Here is a 25,858-nt window from a genome sequence, read left to right as displayed (position 1 = left end):
GAGTTTAAGTAAACATTCTGCTGAAGAACTTTTGCCAGAAGATATTTTGTCTTGTAAGATATATATAGACTTGTAGAGTTCCTTACTTGTTGATACATACCAATACTCCGTATTATGCAACGGGTTAGTTGAAATTTCAAAGGTAACACCGCATCAACCATGTTAGAAATCGTATGATGATCGGAAATAAAATAATTATTCTGTCACGGTGTAGTTGATAGAGTATAAAACATATTTCTGGGCCTCAATCAGTAGTAGTTAATAAATTAAGGAATTATTGATAGCTAATCAGATCTTTTTTTTTTTTTTTTGACAACCACAAACTAAAGGAAAAACTAATTGGTAAAGCTAATTAAATCTACTCTACAACGATTAGCGATTTCGTGGGCTTTAGCAACTTGTTCCCGGGAGACTTTTTTAGCGATTAACGATTAGCTAATCAGATCTTAAGTTCAATATTACTCGTGTTCAAATTGCTGTTCTAAGGAATAAGGATGAGGTTTCTTTTTTTTTTTTTTGAAAAAGGATGAAGTTTCTTTAGTTCATTTCTATTTAATTGTTGAAACTTTGTTCCACATAAAATAGTACAAGTCAATAATAATAATACGAGTAACATTTTATGACATTACTGCAAAAACAAATTAAATTAGTTTGACAATTATTATTATTATTATTTTAATTTTTTTTTTTATAACTCGTGTGCAGTAATCAGTGTCAGTTAACCATCATTGGCTTCTCTTGTCTTATTATAAAATCTGAATGTGTTAGAGATATCAGAATGATTATTATACTTAATCATTTCTACCATCTTTAACAATCATTACTGATATTATTAGTCAGCTTTTTAAATTTTTATATCCAATCAGAAAAAGCAAACTGGCCCAATCATAGTTTAGTTTTTAGATTATCTGAACATTGTCTTATATGCCACCAATACTGCATCTTTCATTCTGTCAAAATGATATAATGTGCATTATATTAATGCATTACTAAACATTACATTCAATAATATCTCAATTAATATTGTGATAATATCATCGGTTGCATGGAACCGGATACAGATTAAAAGTACTCACACATTACATAAGAAATGGACATCCGAAAATGGACATGGGTTTATTAGAGTTAAAGTAAAAAAAAGTCTATAATATCAACAAAATGGTAGTTAATAATTAATTACCTGTCTTAATTCATCCAGCTAATAGATTTTGACAGTTAGAAGTTTCTAAGTATTATGGATTACTGGTAGAATAACGGACTTTCCTCTTATTTAAAGTAGTGATTTTATTTACTCTAAGAATATTTTGGCTTGTTCAATGTGTTTTATGAAGGTTCCTCTGATGTCCTGGTCCTTAGCTGAATTTATCATCATTAACAACTAAAAAGCTTGTCAATTGTCAAAATGTACTTGTATAATGAAATAATTTATGGAGTTCATTCGTTTGCAATAAAATATAATTCCACGTCGTTGCAATTCGTAGGATAACATTCTACATTCCCATTTCGCCTCACACCAAATCATACTTGCATTATGAAATAAAGGTCCCTTTTCGTTGATTGCAATCGTTTAGACTTCGTAATCATACGTGTTTCATTTTTATTTATATTTTATAATATATGCTTAAGGCCTCTAAGCCATCAAAAGGGTTTCTTTACTTCTATTAATCCTTAATTTAATCTACATTAGCCTGCAATGGCCCCATCAATCATTTTGAGCTTAACTACACAACAAAAGTGTCGTTTTAGTATTAACGAAGTCAATCTGCAAGTTGCTGCATTGGCTTTGGAGTATAAATATGTCCTTTGATATCTTTGTTTCATTCAAGCTCGAACAAAATCTAGCTTCTCTAACACACTTCTAACACACTTAAGATCAATTAAGTATAAAAAAACATTAAAACAATGATGATGGAGGCAGAATGGGGATCCTTTAACGGAATTTCTGTCAATGATGAGGCCGATTTTATGGCTCAGTTGTTTCCTAATTGTTCGCTTGAGCAAGAACTAGAATCGTGTAGCTTGGCACTGTCATCCTCTTGCTACTCCGGTATGACAGAGGATGACAGGCTTGACAGCAGTTCATTTTTTAGTTCCGATGATAAGAATTTTAATTCGTATTGTTTGTCCCAAGGGAGTAACTATAGTGGTGGCAGCAGCAGTAGTACTGTTGTCTACCCTTATCATGAAAACTTTTGTTTGAGCGAAACTCATCAGATTTTTGCAGCTAATGATAATAGCTGCCACTTTCCTGTTGATTTATGTCCATCTGCTGCGAAAAACTTTATCCAGCGCTTTCCAGGTAACTCGATGGAAAGAAGTGACAGCTTGAATTTGGAAATCAGCTGTGGTGGCAGCTTTGAAGATCAGCCAGAGTTTTCGGAAAATAAGCATTTACAGCTGAAACAAGAATATGAGATGTCAGAAGTCGAGCCTGCTTCTGAGGACAGAAGCAGTGGCCTATTTGAGAGTGGAAAGAAAAGATCTCGAATTTCAGAGGTAAGATTGTTAAACTTTCATTTTGAACCTTTAGAAAATTTTTATTATATTACATTACAATGTCTGATCATGGTATTGCAATGTATGTTCAGAAAGGAAAGAGGAGTGTCAGGACAAAGAGGAATCAGAAAAGTGGTTCTGATGACGAAGATAATGCTCCTGACTTTACTAAGCAGAACTCAAGTACTAGTTCAGAAGAGCTCGAGGAATGCAACGGGTCTCAGGAGTTGGGTTCAAAAGAGACTGCAGCAGCTGTCAAAATGAATGGTAAAACAAGAGCCAGCAGGGGAGCTGCAACTGATCCTCAAAGTCTCTACGCAAGGGTAAGTGTTAACATTTTACACATTAGTAACAATGCATATCGCCTTATTGGTAAATTATTGATTTAACTTATTTTCGTTATATTGCAGAAAAGAAGAGAGAGGATTAATGAACGATTAAGAATCTTGCAGAGCCTTGTTCCTAATGGAACGAAGGTGAGAACACTTTGGTTTTAGCATATCTTATTTTTACTATATTCTAAGTCTTTATCAAGAAGTGAAAATCTTAAGGATCTGATTTTGGTTGACAGGTTGACATAAGCACAATGCTTGAAGAAGCTGTCCATTATGTCAAATTTTTGCAGCTTCAAATCAAGGTAAAAGGGATATGATGACATCCTTACTGTTTGAATTTTAAGACCAGAAAAACGCGTCATGGTTCATTTCAAAAAATGACTTCATCCAAGACAATAATATTCTACATATCATTTAAAAAATATATAATGAAGTCAAATAAATGGCAAACCTTATTTTGAATGTTTATGCAAAGATACGCCAGTCACAAATATTTTAAAGAGTAGTTTATAAATGAGTCCCTTACAATATTGAAAAACACACAATGATCATAATGCAATAATGTAATATTATATTAATAGGTACTAATTTCTTTCTCTCTTCGATTTCTTGCAGCTATTGAGTTCTGACGAGATGTGGATGTATGCGCCCCTTGCATACAACGGAGTGGACTTTGGTCTTGATTCAAAGATCAGCGCGCTGCTATGATGTATCTAAAAATATACGGCTCTTGTAACTTCATAACTCATGATACCAACACTAATAATAACTAAGCCCTTGTTATCTTATCAGTAAACTAAGTTACAAAGGCAAACATTTTTTGCTGAAACCTGTAAGAAAGTTCAGGTGACAGTTTACATTTGATCTGGACTGACATGGATTACCAATTTGTGTCCGTTGATTTTTTTCATAATGGACCTTGTTCGAAATACATTGTTTCTTATTGACTTGTTTTGATCACATTGGTTTTATTCTTGTTCTACTGATGGACTCTTCGTTGCTTGGTGTGGGTGATCATGTAATGTGTAAATAAATATGAATGGACAATTAAAACTTTGCTCTCAAAGACAATGACTATAAGAGTTACTTTGGAGTGATATATAGAATATTGACAATGTTTCTAAAACTATACAGTAGCAAAGCCTGTTTATATAGCTTGGAATCTGTAGCAAAGTTTTACTAATTGAGAAATATGACAATGGACTAAATTTCTGGTTCAAATGTCAATTCCAAGCTGTTTCGGTTTGGATTAAACAAGCACGATTTTATGGTATCTATAGGTGCGCTTTTCATCCTAAGTATAGCTCATTGCATAAACAGAGAAGCTACTTTCAAAAGAAAAATAAAATTTACAGTAAAAAAAAAAAACTCTTTTTAAGTTCCTAAAATCGATGCTCAGTAGTTCTGTAGCTGTCATTGAAATGGTAGCTGTAAAATACATTTCGAAAAGAATTTATAGCAAAAATCAGCAAATTAGAGCTAACACAGCCTGCTGCCAAGTTGAGCCGTTAGGAAAGGAACTCATTTCACCCCAACTTTGATGGCTGACACAGGTGGTCGTGTGAGTGCAATAATTGTCTTGTCAACTTGCAAACTCCACCCAACACGACTGTGTCAACGGACACAAGTGTCTGCGATGGGTAGGTTTACCACTGTCTTTGCCTCAATTGCACCACACCTGTGTCAGATAGCATATACTAGAGGTGTGGAACCTTCATTATTATTGGTTTCTTAGATCAATTCCAACCTAAAATGCCGTTGCAGTTGACATGGATGCCTGCCAGTGGTGAAGATCTCCGCCTTCTGCCCTGCAGCCCTGCTCTGGACAGGACTGCTGCCATGGATGTGTTTGTAAAATAATAAGCACAAGTGCACAGCAGCACATGGCAGCCCTATTTGCTCCTAACACAATCCTTAATATGTAGCGCTAGCTGTACAACTTTCTTTCTCGTGTTGGTCTATAACCATTCAGAAATTTCTATTTTGACAGTCATAAGTACATTATGAAAAAGATCTCTTCTTGCTGGTCTTGGTCAGGTTATCAGATCGATGTTCAATCAAACTACTTCGTGACAGTGTTTCTCCTACCTATCGTATTGTTAATCATGTTCAACATGTACAATAGAAGCAGGTACATCAAGATTGAACATCAGTTTTTCAATAAGCATGGTGATCATAAGTATGTATCGATTCACATTATTCAACTAGCTGATGCTTATACAAAATGTCTTTCAAGCAATTAATACAATCTATTTAAAGTCACCAGAGGATCAAGTATAATAAACTTAATTGGTAATTATGTAATAATGCAAACAGTTTAACTAAACTACATACATGTGTATTACTCGGTATATAAAGAAGGTTAGAGCCTTCATTATGGTTGGTCTGTTAAAACAAAAAAACACCTTTCGCGACTAGTCTTGCCTAAATAAGTAATGTAACAGATCATCTTGAACAATGTAGCAAGTTTTGTTTTTATTTTTTTATTTTTATTTTTATTCCAAGACAAACTGATCACCTTCATCAAATTAAATCACAAATTATTCCAAGACAAACGGATCACAAAGACAAATAATAGATCGAGCAGACAAAAGTTCTTTGGTGAATTTTTAATACGGTGCATGAACTAGTACAAGTACATAATCTGGTTGCCAAGTCACATACGATCTTGTTCCTCTCGAAAAATCCCTATAACTGTCTAGGGAGATAGTATACGAAATACGATCATTAGCTAACAGATGCAGTTGTTGATCAGGGGATATTGTGTAAACAAGTCATCAATCAACAAGCACTAATCCAAAATAATATAATTATTAACAAAATTACAGAACATTGAAGAAGACATTACTAATCAAAAAATGGCGTAAGCAGATATTTGTCTGTATCAAAGTATATTCTCTAAATTATATTATATATATTTAATTTTTATAATAAGGTCTCATTTGTAGCTTGAAAGATCTTAATCTTAGTCTATTTTATTTTTGCATAAAAACATAGAGAACTCGTTGCACGTCCTTGCAAGTTGCTAAGAGGTGGGATTCTTTCTCTAACCCTCCATCCAAAAATTTATTCCTTTTCTTTTTAAAATTCTAAAAAAGCAATTAATTGTCTGGTACTACCAATTATATAACTCGTACTACATTCTCTATTCAATCATTGGATTGTATTTGTAACCATTTCTCCATCCTTGTTCATTCTAATGTTTTCTAGCCCCGGTACATTATCTAACATGTTTGAAACTAATAGTCGCATATACTAACTCATTTCCCATTTTACGCCCACATTATCACCTTTTAGGCTGGGGGATAGGCCGATAGGTTTGGTTTGGGGTTAGATTTTGGGTCGTGCTAAAAAAAGCTATCGCAAATGTTGTAATAATCAATATCATGATGAAATATGATAAATGGGTCAAACTGGGGTGATTTCGTGTTATCTGGGCTTGGTTCAAATCAAGTTCTAGTTTCTCTCATTAACTTTAGGTCGATCCATGTCAGGGATTGGCATCCCTTTGAGGGAAAAAATAGAAATAACACGACTATTATAAAGGCCTTTTATGGTAAAAGTTTTGTTGTCTGTGATTATGAAAGGTTGAGACAATGTGACAACTAATTCTGAACCAATGTGTTTATTATTATTTTATGACCACCAACCGGAATACTTAAGTTCCTGCTATTAGCTGTCATGGGTCCCATCGTAGTAGACTCGTGCTGCTGATGTACATGGATAATGACATTAATATTTATTAATGTTCTCAACAGCTAATCATTTAGTTAAACAGAAAACAGTTTATGGCAAGGTCAATTTTATTCTCTACTCCTTTGGTTCTGTTATAGACATAATATATAAACTAAAACATGATCATCTCATCCATCCTCATCCAAATTATTAACTAGCTTGTAAGTTTCGAAAAAACTAATACTCGAAACTTAAATAAACTTTACAAAATTCTAACTATATAATAACAAACACAGCAGCATTCTCCTTCTCCTCCTGCAATACTTCAATCCTACTAATAACTCGAGACAGTATGGAAGGAGGAGAATGGAGCAACTTCAATGCTGCTGTGTGTGTCAACGAAGAGGCCGATTTTATGGCTCAATTGTTTCCTAATCCTAACGACGTAAATCTCAATTACAGCCATCATCATCATTACCACATTATTGCTAATAATACTAACAATAACAATAATAATAATAACAATGCAGAAGGTGGTTCATCTTATTATTCTTCTGATTCCACCTCTAACTCTCAAAATATGTACCGTTATTCACAAGAGAGCAGTTATAATAGGAGCAGTCATGATCATGAGGTTCATTATCACAATTATTTTGGTGATAATAATAATAATCATCATCATCATCAACAATTAGCAGCCGCGGCTAGTAATGCATCATCCCTGCCTATTGATTTCCTCCAGTGTCATATGGATGATCAGGACAATGGCGCGATCAATAATGCAGACGTCGATGAAGATCAGTCTCAGTTGGATCCTGCTGCTGAGGATAAAATTTGTGATTCCTCTTACAATTCTAAGAAAAGAGGCAGAGTTTTAGAGGTAAGCTAAATTTTTTACATTTTCTTTTAATTGGTTACTTTCAGATTATTAAGTCTCAAAATAAAATGTCACGTCTCTATTTTTGTTCGTCTCAAAATAATATGACCCCTGTCTCACATAATGTCACATTTCTATTTTAGTTCGTCTCAAAATAATAGACCACTAAATTTTATAACATAATATTGTAACAGTAATTGTAATTTTAAGTCAATTCCTTACAAAAAGTTGCAAATCAAATATGCCTATCATTTAGTAACGGAGGGAGTACATTACAATATTTTGGGTGATTGATCGCATTATTGAAAAATGCAGGGTGTTCAAAAGGGAAAGAGGAGTGTAAGGGTGAAAAGAAGCCAGAGTCTATCAGCCTTAGGCGGTGATGATGATGAGAAGGAAAACGATGGAATAGCAGTGAATAGACAGAGCTCAAGCAGCGGTAGTTTAGAAGATGATTGCAGCTCTAAGGGGACTACAACGACGACAACGACAACGACGACTACTGTTCTTAATTCTAATGGTAAAACAAGAGCCAGCAGAGGGTCTGCTACTGATCCTCAAAGTCTATATGCAAGGGTAAATCACCTATCTATAAATTTTTACCACAATTTGTACTTAAAATTATCTTTTTTGGGGCAATGTACATGAACTAAATTGATTTTTTTTATGAAACAGAAAAGGAGAGAAAGAATTAATGAGAGATTGAAAATCTTGCAAAGCCTTGTGCCCAATGGAACTAAGGTAAAAACACAAGATTGAACAATGTGTTTAATTGATTGTTTTAAACTATTTGCTTTTCTCTTTTGTTTCAAAAATTGACATTAGTCTATTTAAAAAAAATATTTATATCTATTGACATTGCATATTACATATAGGGTGAAGACAATATTTATTGGTCTTAGAAATTTTACTTACATAACTTACTCGTAATTGCATTTGTATTTAATTTATATATGGTATATAAGAAAAAATAGTCTTGTTATATTCATTTTCAATAAGTGTTTTAAAATTTTCAAATTTTTTACGTGGTAAACAAGCAATATGCATTAAAAAATGGACAAAGTCAAACCAACATTAACAAAATAGAGGAAGTACTACTTTTATACAGAGTAACAAGACATGTCAATATCATAACCTAAAATGTGACAATCACATTCAAACCAACGTACGTTATAGCTCAACTAGTTATGTTAAACAAAACAAAAAAAATTCATAACATCATTTTCGAATTATTTCTTGCCATAATATACTTGCAATATTAAAAGGAGTATTTGACTAATTTATCATGCGGCATAGTAGCATGTTCGTTGAACTATATTTTATGGATTAATTCAATGTGCTTAAGGAATGTTCGTAAAGTCAACTAATTGTTTACATGATATGTTGTAGGTTGATATCAGCACCATGCTTGAGGAAGCTGTGCAGTATGTCAAGTTCTTACAACTTCAAATCAAGGTAAAAAAAAAAAAAAAAAAAAAAAAAAATTTAAAAATTGTACTTGTACATTAATAGAGTAATTATCGCGTCTAAAAAAAAAATTCTTATTTTGCAATTATATGATTTAGATTAAATATTAACCATAATTTGCATAATTTTTGCAGCTACTAAGCTCTGATGAGCATTGGATGTATGCACCAATTGCTTACAATGGAATGAACATCGGGCTCGATTTCCAGTTTAAATAACCTTCCTAGATGATTTAATTAAAATCGCGACAAAATGTTCCCTTGCAAATTTTGTTCATGATATACGAAGTATACAATCTCACATGTAATTAGTAAACCTTTATACTCCTATACAAAGTTTCCTTCCCATTCTGTTGGGTAGGGAAACATAACAAATCTCATAATTTGTTTCATTCATTCTTGTAATCCTGTGTTTTATTGATTTTTTCTTACTCCATACTATAAAAAGAATATCAAAATTTATTGTCTACATTACATTTGGGTCCATGACAAATTATTAGATTTTGTCATGTATGCTAAAGTAAATATACATGAAACCATCAACAAATTATTGACATCAAAACTTCTTTGGCTTTGTTGTGCACAATTAATTATTAAATAGAAATTCGAATAAAAAAAATATTATTAAATAGAAATAAGTTTTTTGACATTGTCATTTAATCATATACATGAAACTATTGACAATTGTTAACTTTAAAACTATTTAAGGTATTTGGTGGACAATAATTGGGTGGAAAGAAGCCGTTAGGCCCTCATTGTTTGAATGAAAAAATCATGCAATAATTGACTAACAATTTATTGAAACTAAACTTCCCATCGCACGAAGGACACAATCTAAGGTTTCGTTGTGCCAATGGAAAACATCTAATAGAAAATCATTTTCTAAAGACTAATATTGTTCCTTCTCTAAGGGCATGTTTGGATTCCATGAAGTAATTAAGAGGGTAATATTTATGGGGCTAAATTTACTGAGGGGATAATTAAAGGGTTAATATTTCATTTTTGTTATGAAATATTTGTGGATATCCATTATCCTCCTTTGTATCATCCCGGAACAATCTAGATCTAGGGTTTATATTCTTATCCAATCAAACCCTAATATATTGTATATATATATACGCCTTATCATATGGAATAGTATTCACAGATTAATTCTCTTTCAATCTCTCATCTTTCCCCTTATTTTACAACACGTTATCAGCACCAACCCTAGCCGACTGAGCAATACCATTTCCTATCAATCCGTATGAATATCCCGTTAGATTATGATGTGGAAGCTAGTACAAAGAGGAACTACCATTGACATTCTAACATCAATCTTGATACATTTAAAAAAAACATGTGCGTATCAATCTTGATCAAACAAGCATAAAAGCACGCATCAAGAGGTATATTTACGCTTATTATTATTAAAATTTATTTTTAAAAACATGTGTGTGACAATAATGTTTGGTTTTCCCACAAACTATTGAATTTGTCAAAACTATGCGTCCTTGTACCAAGAGTCTTTTACCTTGAATCTCAACCTTTTCCAGGCTAATCATTTTATTGACTATGGTATTTGGATGAATTAAATTACTATTACCAGGTATTAATTTATTTTAGATAAGCAAATTGTTTGTTATGGGATCCCTTACATTTCCAAGCCTATAAAAAAAAATTAAAAAAAAAAGATCTATTTCATGTTTAATTTCATTAAAATGAGTTTAGTTATTTTTTGTTTTGGGGGCTTGTTTACTTTATTCACCCAATATTATGTCGGCATGATGCTTTGCACATCTTCTTGTTTTCATTTTAACTAAATGATAATTTTTACGATAATTTTGTCGATTTCATTTGAATGATTAAAGCACTATGTATTACGGGATTATTTCCTCAACTCGCTCCATCTAGGTGGATACATTGTTTCCTTGGTTTGATTGACTTTAAAAATAATCCTAATTTTATCTTGGTTGAGTTTACTTGCTTTTTAGTGTTTACTCCTTATTTTGTTTTATATAAGGTATACTAATGAATTATGCCATTTGTTAAGATATATTTTGTAAATAAGATATCCCTTGTATTAAGTGTATAATTGGTTACTGAAATTGTAGCCTAGAATAGCTTGGTCTAGTTGTATATATAGTTACTTTATTTGTAGCTAAATATTAGGGGCTTTTGATAAGTCTTGTATACAACTGTATATATTGCTAAGTTATTGAAAGCCATGATAATCCTCTCGAATAATATTTCTATTATGGTATCACACATGATTAAACTTATGGCATGATTTCGTTATGTGTATGTGTTAGGTTTACTATTAATAATTTGTGATTATAGATTAATCATGATAGTATTTGTTTAACAAATTTTTTTTAGTTGAGAAAAATCATTTATTTTTGTTAATTAGATCTGAAAGAAATTTATTTTAATATGTATGTATGGTTTCCTATTAACAAGGGAAGACAAATAGTGTACTACTAGTAATTTGCAAGACTATACTCTATAATTGCATATTCTTCTCCACTTCTGAGCTAGTTTCTGATTATATATATCATGTACACACCATCTAATTGACCTAAACTTGTTACCATGATCATATTATTAGTTAAATTTATATTATTATGAAGCATACTATCTTGATTTTTATATTAAAATTAGATTGTGTGATTTCATTCAATTATATGTGACCTTATACATACTCCTACATGAAGATATATTATTAATGATGTGTAAATTGAATAATAGAAGTTTCGTAAATATAGACATGAAGTTTCTTAAATTTATAATGGGCTGAAAACCTTCCAGAATAATTTAGAAGCGTCTAATAGTTTTGAAAGTATGTGTTCCTATATATGTCATGCGAGACTTATTATCTCATTCTCATAGATGAATGAGAAATCTCATGATTATTGAAGAATTATGAAGTATATTTGCATGTTGTTCTCTTGATTATATATAATTTATGAAAAATTCATAAGAGTATCTATTTGAGAAAAGAATAGTGTTATGAGTTCAAGATATTAATCATGCTATTTTGAGAAAATTAGTTGAAGAATGTATTATGCCCATAGTTTACAGAATTTTCAACATAAAGATTAATATAATTGGGCAAGAGGAACAAGTAAGAGTTTTATAAGAATATTTTTCTTTGCTTGATACATGACATTACCAAAAGAATTTATGGTTTAAGTGCAAGGGATTTCAAGCTTGTTGGATAACTTAATTTATTTCATATACCCACATGCAAGGATTAGGGGGAGATATTGTTATTATATGTAATCCTTGCACATGAATTGTATGATATATTGATGGTCAGTAGTGCATACATTAGCATTAATATCAATGTCAATAATTTATTTAATAAAAGCAACCACATAATTTACATATTTACCAATGACACCATCCTGAAGATGGATGTAAATAAATGAATGTCATTGATCATTACTAGTTGTAAATGCTCCAATTAAAATTATTGTCCCAGAAGAACAACATCGGTTACTAATGAAACCTAAAGCACAGCTGAAGCGTTGTAGTCCAATAGATTAAAAATAAAAATAAAAACCTTCGGAAAAAGGAATGGAGCAACTATTGACAATGACAAATTTGAGGAAATGATAAATCCCATTACATTCCTAGAATAAAATCATTTTTAGTAAAATCAATATGTGAGTCTCATGATTATATAAAAGACTCTAAAAGAGTATGAAATATCCAACAAGATTAACATGTATCAAGATTATAGTCAAAACTCCATTAGAGTATATATAAGTAATTATTGGATAAAATATTAGTTGATTATCTTGCCAATTGTATAAAGAAACACATGTTGGTGTTCTAATATCACATCACATTCATGGCCATGCATGAAGTAAGTTTAATAAAGTGATCACTAGTGTTGGAAAACTGACCAGAGTTCAAATTTAGAGAAGTGATTGGATGTGATAATTAAATTAGGCCATCCTGTTATGGAAACCTGAAGTTTCGTTTGATAATGTGTTGACGCATTCTCAATGTTAAATATATTAAATAAATTGAATGGCAGGACATAACATTGAGATTGAGCTATATTTGGATTGTGATTCATATTAATTTGTATATATGAAAATTTCAAGGGTTAATAAGTTTTGATTTCTTATATAAAAGAGTAATGGGTGACCAGAAGTTCACCAAAATAACTTATATATTATTGTCAACTATCAGGTTCTTAGAAGCTCACCAAATACACTATTTAAATCTTTAAAGATCTAGAAGATCACCAATTAGTAAAATTACAAGCAAGTGATTTATGCTTGTGTAACAATTCTTTTGATTGGGGCTATAATATGTCAGCACATAAGAAATAGAAAAAGAAGGAAATTCAACTGCACAACATATGTCTCCCCATTGATGTTGAGTTATTGATCTCCTGAAGAGAACACATTATGAAAAATAGATTTAATAATAAATACATATGCGTTATGCAATGTATAGTTAATGAAGAAATGATTTAAAATTTCTCTCTAGAAGAGATAAAAGCTTGTTTGATATAATTATATCGAGAGATAAATTTTGTTGATTATGATCCTCCCATGAAATGAATTTTATTGCAAAGTAAAAAGTTGGTGAAGAACTGTGATGCCCCTATATATGAGATATTTTACCAACTTAGGGGGAGAATTGGAGTAAGTTGGCAAAAATTAATTAAACTGATGATTCCTATATAAATAATGGTGATTTGAAATGTTTTCTAGCCAACTTTCGTCCATATGCTATCAAGATATGTTGCACATTGAGATAAAGCTTGCCAATTGTATATACTTGAATCACTACACCTGAAGTGTAGATTGTATAATCAGTTCCAAAATAAAGATGTGATATATGGCAAGATAGTGCAGTTGACACTTTTAATAGTGTAATAGTATATTAATACCAGGTGTATGAAATACCTTTGAAGTTATGTAGATATCTGAATTATTACAATAGATGGCCTATGATGTAAGAAAAATTATGTTAGTACCAATGAAAAATATATTCAGATATCACTGTCAAAATAGCATGCAAATTAAAATTGTTCCTTGAGGAATTATATGATGATACCGGTATATGATGGATCCGATAAATAATGCATATGCATGATATAATGGACTAGTGAATAAGGGATCTAGAACGAATATATGTCCATTTTAATGTCGACATAATGATAATAATTAAAGTTTATCATGGAGCAGAAGTCCAATGAAATATGGATTTTAAAATCCACACTGTACAGTGTCTTGCATTATTTAGAGTCTTATGTATGTTCATATACATGTGTGATTCATAGGTTAATGGATTATTCATTGCATACATTGAAAGTTGTTAGATGCATTACTCATTTTATATTTTGTTTTCTATATCTCATATTGATGCATTAGTTCTATACAATAATTGTGGTATATGTGAATGTCTGTTCAAAATATATAGAGTATGGCATATTTGTAACTTTGAAGGAAAATTACAAAGAAATATTTATATTCCAATGGGCTTATAGTTGTGATGAAATTATTGAAAACGTCGATTTAATAACATGTTATGAATCATGTAAGAAGAGTTCCTGAAGGACTTATATACGACGTATTTAAATAACCAGCCCTACAAATTTTTGAATATTACAATTATCAAACTCTTGAAAATTTTATGTGACTACATCATTGACATCTCAACCTGAAGTTTGAGTATATAAGAGTTAGTGAGATTTACTATTTGTATTCAATTCGTAGAAAAAACATCGTGTAATTAATTATGAAACTTCTAAAGAAACGGGATACTTATGCGTGAGAATGTTTCTTATGGTACAGAAGAACCATGATTAATGTATATAATTGTATATGTTATATTATAATTCATATGATATTGAAGAACGACATTAATAATGTCAAGTTTTGTCATCAAATGATTATTAATGAATGTTTGATCAAATAATGATTATTAATTTCTATTATTAACGACTTCCAGAAGAAGTCATAACCGCATAAGTTTAATTTTTAAATCAACTATTAAATAGAGATTTGATATAATGATATTAGAGATAAACACATGTATGGTGAAATGAAGACACTTCACATGTTCAAGTGAAGACTTGAAGAATTGAAGATGCAACTTAAGCTTAGGAGAGTCTAAGATCAACGAATGATACTTTACTTACTACATATGAGAAGATATCCAAACATATTGGATTCATCGTTGCAGCACTAGAAGATCTCAAGTTATATATTCATCAGGGGGAGGAAGTACGCGCTGCACTCTTTTTCCCTTGACCATGGTTTTGTACCAAACTGGGTTTTCCTGGTAAGGTTTTTAACGAGGCAGCATCTCGAGCGTATTACGAAGAATGATGTACTCTTTTTCCTTCACTATGTTTTTATCCCACAGAGTTTTTCGTAGTAAGGTTTTAATGAGGCACAATCTTCGATAATGGACATCCAAGGGGGAGTGTTATGAAATATTTGTGGATATCCATTATCCTCCTTTGTATCATCCCGAAACAATCTAGATCTAGGGTTTATATTCTTATCCAATCAAACCCTAATATATTGTATGTATATATACGCCTTATCATATGGAATAGTATTCACAGATTAATTCTCTTTCAATCTCTCATCTTTCCCCTTATTTTACAACAATTTTCGATAATTTTGTTGAAAACCATTGTCGCCCACTTGTGAGTGTCCTACTTTGGAGAAAGAAGAGAGGCGGTTCCACTTTATAAGGTACATGACTAACTCCTACTATTATCAATAGGTTTTAGTGTGGAAGCTCCTAAGCCTTGGTTGTGCACCGAACTCTCCTCTTTCTTATTCGAATTGCCCAACCCTATTTCATATTATTTCGAAATTTAATATGGTATTAGAGCCCAGGTTTGTTGGACTGTTCATTACTGGGTATTTGTAATGTTAAGGAGGGACTTGCGAAGGAGAAAATATATTTTGGAACGCAGCGTAGCATTATTGACTCTTTTTGCACTAAAAACATATGAAGTAGTTTATTTTCTTTCACGTTACAAATACTTAGTACTCCGTACATCATCATCATCATCATTATTATTATTATTATTATTATTATTATTATTATTATTATTATTATTATTATTATTATTATTATTATTATTATTATTATTATTATTATTATATCTCAAAAAGAGACAAAGTCGTACAACCTATAAAAAGTTAGTGGGTAGTCGAGATACAATCTGGGCCCCTACTCCTCTAGCCATAGCAAATCCAATCCTAGTAACTATATGAGCAACAGCACGTGCTCTAATGTCTTGCGTCGTCGAGAATTTTAAAACCCACTTCAGCAATGCAACAACCTCCTTTTCTAATTCCCCAAGTGAAGAAAAGGAGAAGGGAATGAAACCATATCTAATTGCCTGACATCGAGCTTCATACTTAACCCGCTTCTGATGAGCCGCATCAGCCACAACCCGCCAGGAATGAAGTCAGATAGCCTTGACTGTGTAAAAGGAGAAGACCCTATCAAATAAACACAGACATCGCGACCACGATCCCAGGAATAAAGTAACACATCTGCAGGTTTGAGGGCCTTGTCATTTTCTCCAGACAACCCAATGTCAACCTCTTTTCTCGCTGAAATCCCAGAACGATACCAAACATCAACCAGGGTATCCCAAAAAACATTATGCCGATGTTTAATACCCACCATACCAGCACACAACACCGCGTGATGATCACCGAAAATATCCCCAGCAAAAACCCTCGAACAAGCAAATGAGCACGACGTCGAGACAGAGAATAATGGAACACCCAACCGATAGGAAAACACACATCGATAAGGTTTTGTGTTCATCGTCTGACCCAAACCCGAAATAGGGACGGCCCAAAGCCAAGCAATCGTGTGATCTCCCTGCTGAGATTTCCATAATGCTGATAGTCGAGGAGATAATATAAAGGTAGATTCTGCAGAAGCGGTAACCTTCGTGAAATGTATATCTTCCAATTTCTTCATGAGTTTTGGGGCAGCAACCTCACTAGGATTACTCAAAAAATCAGACTTCACCATGCCACTAAACAGACTCAATGCATCTTTAAAAGCTCGACCAAGACCAACAATGTCAGCTTGTCGTAGAAGCTTCGTCTACAACCCAGCAGACTGTAACCAAGAAGCAAGAAAAGCATAATGCCGAACATCACCTGTGGAATAAACACCATGCCCTCCAAACGCAAATGGTAAGGTGGCAAGCCGCCACTGCCAGTCACCAAACCCAGGCCCTGAAGCAGTAACAATACGCTCCAAGGAAGAACGAAGAGCCTCGTCGAATGTGCGCTGAGTCGCCTCAAAATTACTTGGGGGACAAGTACGCAATTCAAAGTAGAGTTTAGAAACTCGATCTGGTACACGCCCTAAGTAACAACAGCTCACACTGTGGATCATCCAGCATAGCAACCTTATCCATAAGCGTAATGGTCTTGGTCACCCTATGCATCACAAGTTCACTACTAAAATTGGAATCAGAACTAGCGAGACCACCAAGCAACTTAACACCACGCAAAGGTCGAGCAATGTTAGGTGGAAAGACACCCACAAGCCTGCTTCGAGGGTCTTCTGTAGGCTAGAAGACTTTGGTTTTTTCCATGTTAAGATGTAACCTAAACCGAGGTCCTTCCTCCATAATTAATTGTAGAACCTTCCCCACCACCAACGTGTCACCAATAACAGTGTCGTCATCAAAATACCAAGCCTGAAGACATACATCAAAAGTGCTCTAATTTTACACACAAGGGGTTGTAAAACCAAAGCAAAAAGCAGAGGACCAAGGGGATCACCCTGCTGCACCCCATGAGACGACCATAAGGTGTGATCCCCCATAATACAATCTGGCTGGATTAGAGTAGAAGAATTCAACCCACCGCGAGATACTTGGACAACGACGACGGACTTCACGTAACATGACCTCACGATCAACTAGATTGAAGGCATTCCGAAAATCCACCAATAACATTGAAAGACCAACATCCGAACCACGATCCTCAATCAACCGATTCACGTACAGGATGAACAATTGCCTCACCACCTGAAGAAACCCTAACGCAAAATTGAAGACCATCAAAGTAACTGTCCAACCATGACAACACCGACCTTTGAAACCAAACGTCGCCAAACATTACCCACAACTATATGACGGATACCACCGGGCTTGACAAGAGGTGTGAGTGGAGCACTAGCAATATACTCTCCTAGCTCCATTGGACATCTACCGGCTAAAAATAGATTAACCACCCTGGAAATAGAGTCAACCAACTCATCTGAGACAGCCACAATAGCACCACTCAAGCAATCAATAAGGTGTTGAGCACGTAACCCGTCCTTACCACACGATGTGCCACAAGGGAAACTCTTAATTCGATCCAAAACAACAGTAGACGAAGAAACGAGATGAAGTTGATCAACAGGTATATCAGTAGGTAATGATGGAGGAGGAGAAGAAGGGTGTTTTGAACTCAAATCCGGAAGAGTGGCCTCATTATTATTATTATTATTATTATTATTATTATTATTATTATTATTATTATTATTATTATTATTATTATTATTATTATTATTATTATTATTATTATTATTATTATTATTATTACCCACCTTGATTTCGTGCGAAATTCATATATCTCTTAATTTTACCCGTAATTGAGATGGACAAAAGGTATACTAATGTGAAATTTTTCCCCTGAGGGCGGATGCACGATGCTCTGTGCATCCAGTTTTGTTTTTTTTTTTTGTTTTTTGTTTTTTTAAGGCAGAATAAACATATAGTTGTTCAATAAAGAACATATAGTTATTTTGTAAAGAACATATACTTCCTCCGTTACATATTATGTGCAACATTTTCCAAAAATGGATGTTACACATTATCTGCAACAAACTAAAACTTTCCTCTTTTAGTAATTTTTTTACTTAAAATGACCAATGTACCCTTAGTTAGCTTTACTAACACATATTAAATGATTAAGATTATATGTTATTAACAAATTAACCAAAATTAATTAATCTATTATCTAAACTCATCCCAATCTCTCTCCTCCCTCACAACCACATCCACCACCATTATCACCAACTTTTCCTTCACTTCCCTCGAAGCCACCCCCCCGCCGCCGCCACCACCACCACCACCACTTTTCTCGGTCTTCTCTCAAAGCGACGGTCCGAATCCACCCCAACCGAAATCTCCCACCCACCCACCTAGCCCCAACCCCGAATCCCCCTGAGCAGTGAGCACTTCCCCTCCATTCATGTCGCCGCAAAATTCCCCACCCAAGTCGCCCAAACCTACCCCTGTCGCGCCGAGATCTCTAGAAAAACCCTAATCAAACCCATCCTAGGTGATCTGGCTAGTGGGGTTTCGCGATATTGCGTCACTCAGGTGGTGGGTTTTCGCGATTTGGTTGGTGGGGTTTTGCGATGTCACGATTTCGCTCAGGTAATGGGGTTCTGCAATTTGGTTGGTGGGTTTTTGAATCATGGTGTTGGTGTTGGTGGTTACGGGGTAGGCCTAGCTAGGTATGGTGGTGGTGGTTACGTGCTAACGGCGAGTGGGTGGATGTGGGTGGTGGTGGATGTTGCTGCTGGTAGCTGGTGTAGAGGAGTCGTCCATGGCAGTTTGTGGTGGTGGCCATTAATTCTCTCTCCTACCCTTAATCACTGCACACACCTTTCACTTAGTTAATCAGCATTAACAAAATTTATCTTGGAAAACGTGCAACAAGGTTTGTTGCACATAATGCGTAACGGAGGAAGTATCTATTTTATATCACATATAGTTATTTTGTAATGAACATATAGTTGTTTTGTGAAGAACATATAACTATTTTGTAAAAAAAAACATCCAGCTTTATGTTCTTTATATATATCTAAGGAAAATCCGTAATATTAATAAAGAACATAATAATATAATGTAATGAATATTATTTGTATTCAACCACAATAATCTAAAGACAAAATTTAAAGAAAATTTCAAAATAAACAATTAATATTATGTCATAAATAAAAATAAATTATATTGACAATCAAAGAACATGATGATAAAGAACATTATTATTAAATAGCACGCATGTTCTTTTCACTCTAGATATATGTTCGTTATATTTTAATAGTATGTTCCTTTCATTCTAGGTATATGTTCATTGTATTTTAATAGTATGTTATTTTCTGGGTGAGGAAAACCAGGGTAACGTTGTGAAACCAAAATGCTTAGATAATGTTAGTGATCTTATGACTTCAGAGAAGAGATGGAATGCTAGATTGATCTGGAGGAACTTTGAGGAACACACAGCTAGAGATATCTTATCGATCCATATCCCCACGCGAGAATGCAAGGATGAATTTAGATGGATACTAGATAAAAAAGGTGAGTTCAGCTTCAAATCAGGCTAATGGAAGGCGGCAACAAAATCTAAAGTGTCCACATGGAGCCCAAAGCACACATCATTTTGGAAGATGTGATGGAAGGTGAAAATCTCCCCAAAGCTGAAGATGTTTATCTGGAAAATCTCACAGAATATTGTTCCCACCAGGGACATCGTGGGAAAAAGAGAAATTCACTTGGGTGGTCATTGTGATCTCTGTAAAAGGGAGCCTGAAGACATGAATAACTTGTTCAGATTTTGTGAGATTTCAAGAAGGGTGTGGGCTTCCTCACCTATTGGGATCAACTCAGCTAACCCAATGTTTCTGTGTTGCAGGGAATGGGTCACCAATTTTTTATACTATTGTATGACAGGTCTAAAGGATAACTGTAGAATTAGATAGAATTAGGCAGAAAATAGCTTGACTTTCATTGAAGGTTAATGTCGAAATATATAATACAAAGCTCTCTAGAAGCCTAGTCCTAGACAAACATGGAAACTAGAGAAGATAAGGAAATAGAAAAGATATCATGACAAATAATTATTCTCCTAAATATATGATATTTCCTAAATATATATCCTAATACCCCCCTTTAAGTTGGAGCAGTAGGATAAAAAATGCCCAACTTGGAAAGAAGTTTATCAAACTGTGCCTTTCCGAGTGCCTTTGTGAATATATCCGCCAATTGATCTTTAGTGGACACATGTGACGGGGAAATTAAGCCTTCAGTAATCGCATCGCGAACAAAGTGACAATCAACCTCTATGTGTTTCGTACGCTCATGAAACACAGGGTTCCTCGCAATATGCAATGTTGACTCACTATCACAAAACAATTTAATAGCTTCAGGATGTTGCACACCCGAACTTAACAATAAACCCTTGAGCCACTTTAATTCGCAAGTGGCTCCATTCATACACCTGTACTCCGCCTCTGCAGAAGAAGTAGAAACTGTAGGTTGCTTTTTAGTCTTCCAAGAAATCGGTGATTTTCCTAAAAACACTAGCCAACCTGTCAACGAGCGTCGAGTTAAAGGACACGCCGCCCAATCTGAGTCACACCAACCCTCTAAAGTAAGCTCACTATCCGAACGCAATAATATGCCTTGGCCTGGAGATCCTTTGAGATACCAAACAACTCTCAAGGCCGCCTCCCAATGTTCTATGCGTGGTGCTTGCATGAACTGTGACAAAATGTGAACTGAGTAAGCTAGATCCGGTCTAGTGACTCCGAGATATATGAGCCGTCCCACAAGACGACGATAAGCTTCCGGATTCTGAAGAAATTCGCCACTAGCATGAGCGAGTATGTGATTTTGTTCCATGGGAAACCCACTAGGCTTAGCGCCCAATAATCTTGTTTCAGAGATAATATCCAGAGTATACTTTCTCTGACACAAAAATAGTCCGGACGAACTACGAGCCACCTCAATGCCCAAAAAATATTTAAGGGAACCAAGATCTTTCATTTTAAAACAATCACTAAGATATGCTTTGAAAACCTTAAGTGCAGCGGAATCATTCCCAGAAATAATAAGATCATCCACATAAACTAAGACATTGATTTGAGTTTTTCCATTAGTATATGTGAATAAAGAGTAATCTGAATAGGATTGGATAAAACCATACCATTTCAGAGCCGTTGTCAACTTTGCATACCAACATCGAGGTGCTTGTTTCAAGCCATACAATGACTTGCGCAACCTGCACACCAAAGAAGGATCAGAGCTTTCAAACCCGGGGGGCAACTTCATGTATACTTCCTCTGCTAGGTCACCATGTAAAAAAGCATTTTGTACATCCATTTGATGTATTTCCCAATTTTTGCAAGCCGCGATTGCGAGAAAAGCACGAACGGTAGTCATCTTGGCAACCGGAGCAAAAGTCTCATCATAGTCAATTCCATCTTGTTGGTGATTACCAAACACAACTAATCTTGATTTAAGACGCTCAATATCACCATTAGATAAATACTTGGTCTTATAGACCCATTGACTGCCAAGTGCGCGTTTCACGGGAGGAAGACGTTCTAGAGTCCATGTACCATTATCCTCTAAAGCCCGGATTTCTTCCTTCATAGATTTGCGCCATCCATCATATTTCATTGCCTCTTTGAACGATTTTGGGTCATTACCCTTAACAATAGCTACAAGAAATTGTCGATAATTGACAGAAAAATTGACACAATTTATGTATTGTGCTAAAGGATAAGGAGTACCTGAGGAGTGACTGGAAGGGGAGGAGAGTAGACTATTAGCAAAAACCGTGTGTGTCACAAAATCACGATGTAGGACATTAGGAAACTTTTGACGATGGCCACGACCCAAAGCTTGTTCATGTGAGCCTGAGTCATTATCATGGTCACGCTGTCCAGCAGTAGACCCAATTGGAAGAGGACCATCAGAAGTTTCCTCTTGCGTGGGATGATCATCACGCGGCCCAGCTGGCGCTGAATTACCAGCGGGCTGAACAGAAAGCGAATAAGATAGTGGGCCGTTGGGCGCTGGTGAAGCGTGATCTGGCACTGGGCCGTTGGGATGGAAAGGATTGGGGGCCGAGTTCTCATGTTGTGGTTCTCTAACCTCAACTTCTTCTTCATAAATAATTTCTGAAAAATCCTCATCAATATTATGGTCAACGTACTCATTGTTAGATATGTTGACTTCTTCTGGACTCCCAAACGAAAACCCTTCCTCAATAAATCTCACGTCTCGTGAAACGAAAAATTCTTTTGTATTTGTAGGGAATAATTTCAAGCCTTTAAAATCCCACTAGCTTGAACCCCACTGTGATCATACACTAAAGTACGGTGGCGTCCAAAAGGGAAGAAGATAGAGCAAAAGAGTCGCCAAAAAGTTTTTAAGGAACTTGTAAACCGTTCACGAGGTGAAGGTTACACCCCTTAACGATCCAAGAGATCGTCAACTCCATAAGATCTAGAACCAAATAAGGGTTCGGGGATGAAGGTACAAATCCAACCTAAAAGAGATTGAACCTGCCCTAATAATAGGCCTCTACTTTATTCTGATCGTATTCATGTGCGCTTTCTAATTAACATACAATCAATAGGATTAACCCTAAACCTGTTTATCTATGTTGGTTGAACATGATGCACAAACAAATCTATTATTGGCGATCACTTGAATTATAATCACAATTAACCTAACAAGATTATTAATTATCTTATCAAGCATGATTACAAGTACCAAATTCCCTTTAAACATGCATAAAGGTGTGATCAAGCAATAAATAATAAGCATCAAGCAACATAATAATGAATATCATCATCATAAAAATAAATTATAATTGAAATAATCATGATAATAATCATAAAAGAAAATAATCATCATGTTAATAATATTCATAATCATTATAACAATTATAATCATAATCATATTCATGTTAATATTAAAGCATAATAAAAATAGCAAGATCCTAGGCATGATACTAACAAGATTAATAACAAACCCTAGCATGTCACTAAGCAATAAAAATCAAGTCTTTAACCCTAACATGATACTAACAATCATAAATATTAGGAAGAACATAGGAAGAATCATAGCAATCATATTTGATATTAAAATTAACCTAGACATGACACTAGGAAGATCAAAACGCCCTAACATAACATTAGGAATCATAATAACAACCTAAGCATGATTTCTACATAATAACATCAATAAAAACCATTGAAGTACTTACTTTGATGCCTCGTACCTCTTTCTAATAACAAAATACACACGTTAGTAACTTCAAGGAAAATAATAATCAAACAATTAAATTAAATAATTGAAAGAGAGATTTGGGACCAAACCCTCAGAAATTAAAACCTTTCACGTCTAGGGTGAAGGCAACTTCGAATATGGCTAGGTGTTTCTAGATCTTGTGAATGCGGAATTTTGTATGAAAACAAAGTAAGAAAGAATGATGAAAGAATGCTAAAGAACTAATGATTGTTGATGAAAGCTTGCGAATGAATAGAATTGGTAGATGAATGTAGATGATGAATTGGTAAGAATTGGTGAATGAAAACGGAGTTTTGATACGATATTTATAGAGAAAATCAGCCAAAAAAGATAATTTAACAAAACAGAGTCTGACGCTCAGGAAACAAGGTTGGCGCCAACCCTGGCTAGCTGGCGCCAGGCACCAGTGGCTAGCGCCAGGCGCTAATGGCTAGCGTCTGGCGCCAAGCCTGGTTCCAGGCGCCAAGGCCTGGGGTTGGACGCCAATCTTGATTCTAACGCGTTTTCGAAAATCCGATAAGTTTACCGTACTGGAGGATAAAATAATATAATTTCTTCGAAAATGCTATTTGATTTTGATTAAAACTCTGAAAAGTCAACAAAGTCAACTTATCAATGCTAATTGAATTAGGAATGAAAAGAACCTTCTAGAAGAATCTAGAAGACTAAAACCATTCCTAACTGCATTAGGAATGATAAATCGTATTAGGCCCTCCCCTAAATCATTGGGCCGCACATAAAGCTCAAACCGGGCCCAGTTTAGTAAATTGGCCATAACTTCCTCAATATTCATCGGAATTGGGCTTAAAATATATCGTTGGAAAGGTCTTTGCAAGCCCCATCCAACTACACTACTATTGGACCCATATCATGGACCAACCAAACTGGATTGGCTGTTTTCTTAAAATAAAGTTTTTTTAAAAACAGAGAGAAGAGAAAAGAAATAAAAACTTTCCGCAACACTAGACCTTTCCACACTTTCGTTTCATTCGATTATGATTCGACGTGAAAGGTACTCATCACTGGGTTTGGTTTTGGGGAGACACAAATGGGTGTCTACAGAAGCCCCCACTTTGATTGAGTTTGGAGAAACGCAAGTTTCAAAAACAAAAGTCAAAGTATCGATAGGGACGGAGAATGACTTAAAACGTTCTGCGATCCTAAATCACTCTTGTAACGCCAATACCTGCAAAACTAGCATTAGTCAAACAGATAAAAGAGTTAAGAAACGCGTATCTTGCACCGTCGAGCACACGTCTCTGAAAGTAACCGATTTGATGCTTTACTGTACCCTCGCTGTTTTGATGACCTTCTGCAAGCTAGAGAATGTCATCCCGCTTGAAAACCGCTACGCCTGTAACTGCTTCCAAATTAGAATATTGCTTCGCCTGAAACTATCCTCCCCGCAATGATAATATTCCGCGTCCAAGGGAACACTATCGAAGATTATTTCTTTCTTGAAACAATCCTCATCCGCATTGATAATATTCCACATCCTAGGGAACACTATCGAAGATTATTTCTCTTGAAATAATCCTCATCCGCATTGATAATATTCCACATCCTAGGGAATATTATCGAAGATAACTTCGCCCGAAATTACCTCCAGTTGCTCGTGACAACTCTCCGCAAGCTAGGGAATGATGTCGAAGATATCTTCTCTTGAAGTCAACCTCATTCAACGCGATAATTTCCAAAGGAAATTACCGAAGATCCACGCCTGTCGATCTTTAAAAGTTCGCCTGAACTTTGTCTCCGCTATGCCTGTACGTCGGCGCTCTCTTGCTTTGAACCTGTATGTCGGTGCTCTTTGCTAATGAGCCAATGCTTAGGCGCTTTAAGCTAAGTGAGACGATCTCTTATCAGGTCGATCACTTTATGTAATCAAGCCGATTACTTAATCATG

The 25,858-nt window shown here is 34.6% G+C and overlaps 2 protein-coding genes across 2 annotated transcripts; both read left to right on the top strand.

Annotated features, from left to right (window-relative positions):
* Positions 1-1,838: 1,838 nt before the first annotated feature.
* On the top strand, positions 1,839-3,799 carry LOC145634711 (uncharacterized). Its single transcript, XM_081686107.1, has 5 exons — positions 1,839-2,496; positions 2,589-2,819; positions 2,907-2,972; positions 3,068-3,133; positions 3,447-3,799. Exons 1-5 carry the CDS (start codon positions 1,903-1,905, stop codon positions 3,537-3,539), a joined length of 1,050 nt encoding a protein of 349 aa, XP_081542233.1. The 5' UTR covers positions 1,839-1,902; the 3' UTR covers positions 3,540-3,799.
* A 3,036-nt stretch (positions 3,800-6,835) lies between these two features.
* Positions 6,836-9,331, top strand: LOC145634710 (uncharacterized). Its single transcript, XM_081686106.1, has 5 exons — positions 6,836-7,386; positions 7,699-7,959; positions 8,059-8,124; positions 8,773-8,838; positions 8,985-9,331. Exons 1-5 carry the CDS (start codon positions 6,859-6,861, stop codon positions 9,066-9,068), a joined length of 1,005 nt encoding a protein of 334 aa, XP_081542232.1. The 5' UTR covers positions 6,836-6,858; the 3' UTR covers positions 9,069-9,331.
* Positions 9,332-25,858: the final 16,527 nt, after the last annotated feature.

The sequence above is a fragment of the Chenopodium album genome, chromosome 6, assembly GCF_948465745.1.
Source record: "Chenopodium album chromosome 6, dcCheAlbu1.1, whole genome shotgun sequence".
Lineage (NCBI taxonomy): Eukaryota > Viridiplantae > Streptophyta > Magnoliopsida > Caryophyllales > Amaranthaceae > Chenopodium > Chenopodium album.
Note: the sequence above shows the minus strand (reverse complement) of the source record. Positions and strands in the feature narration are given on the sequence as shown.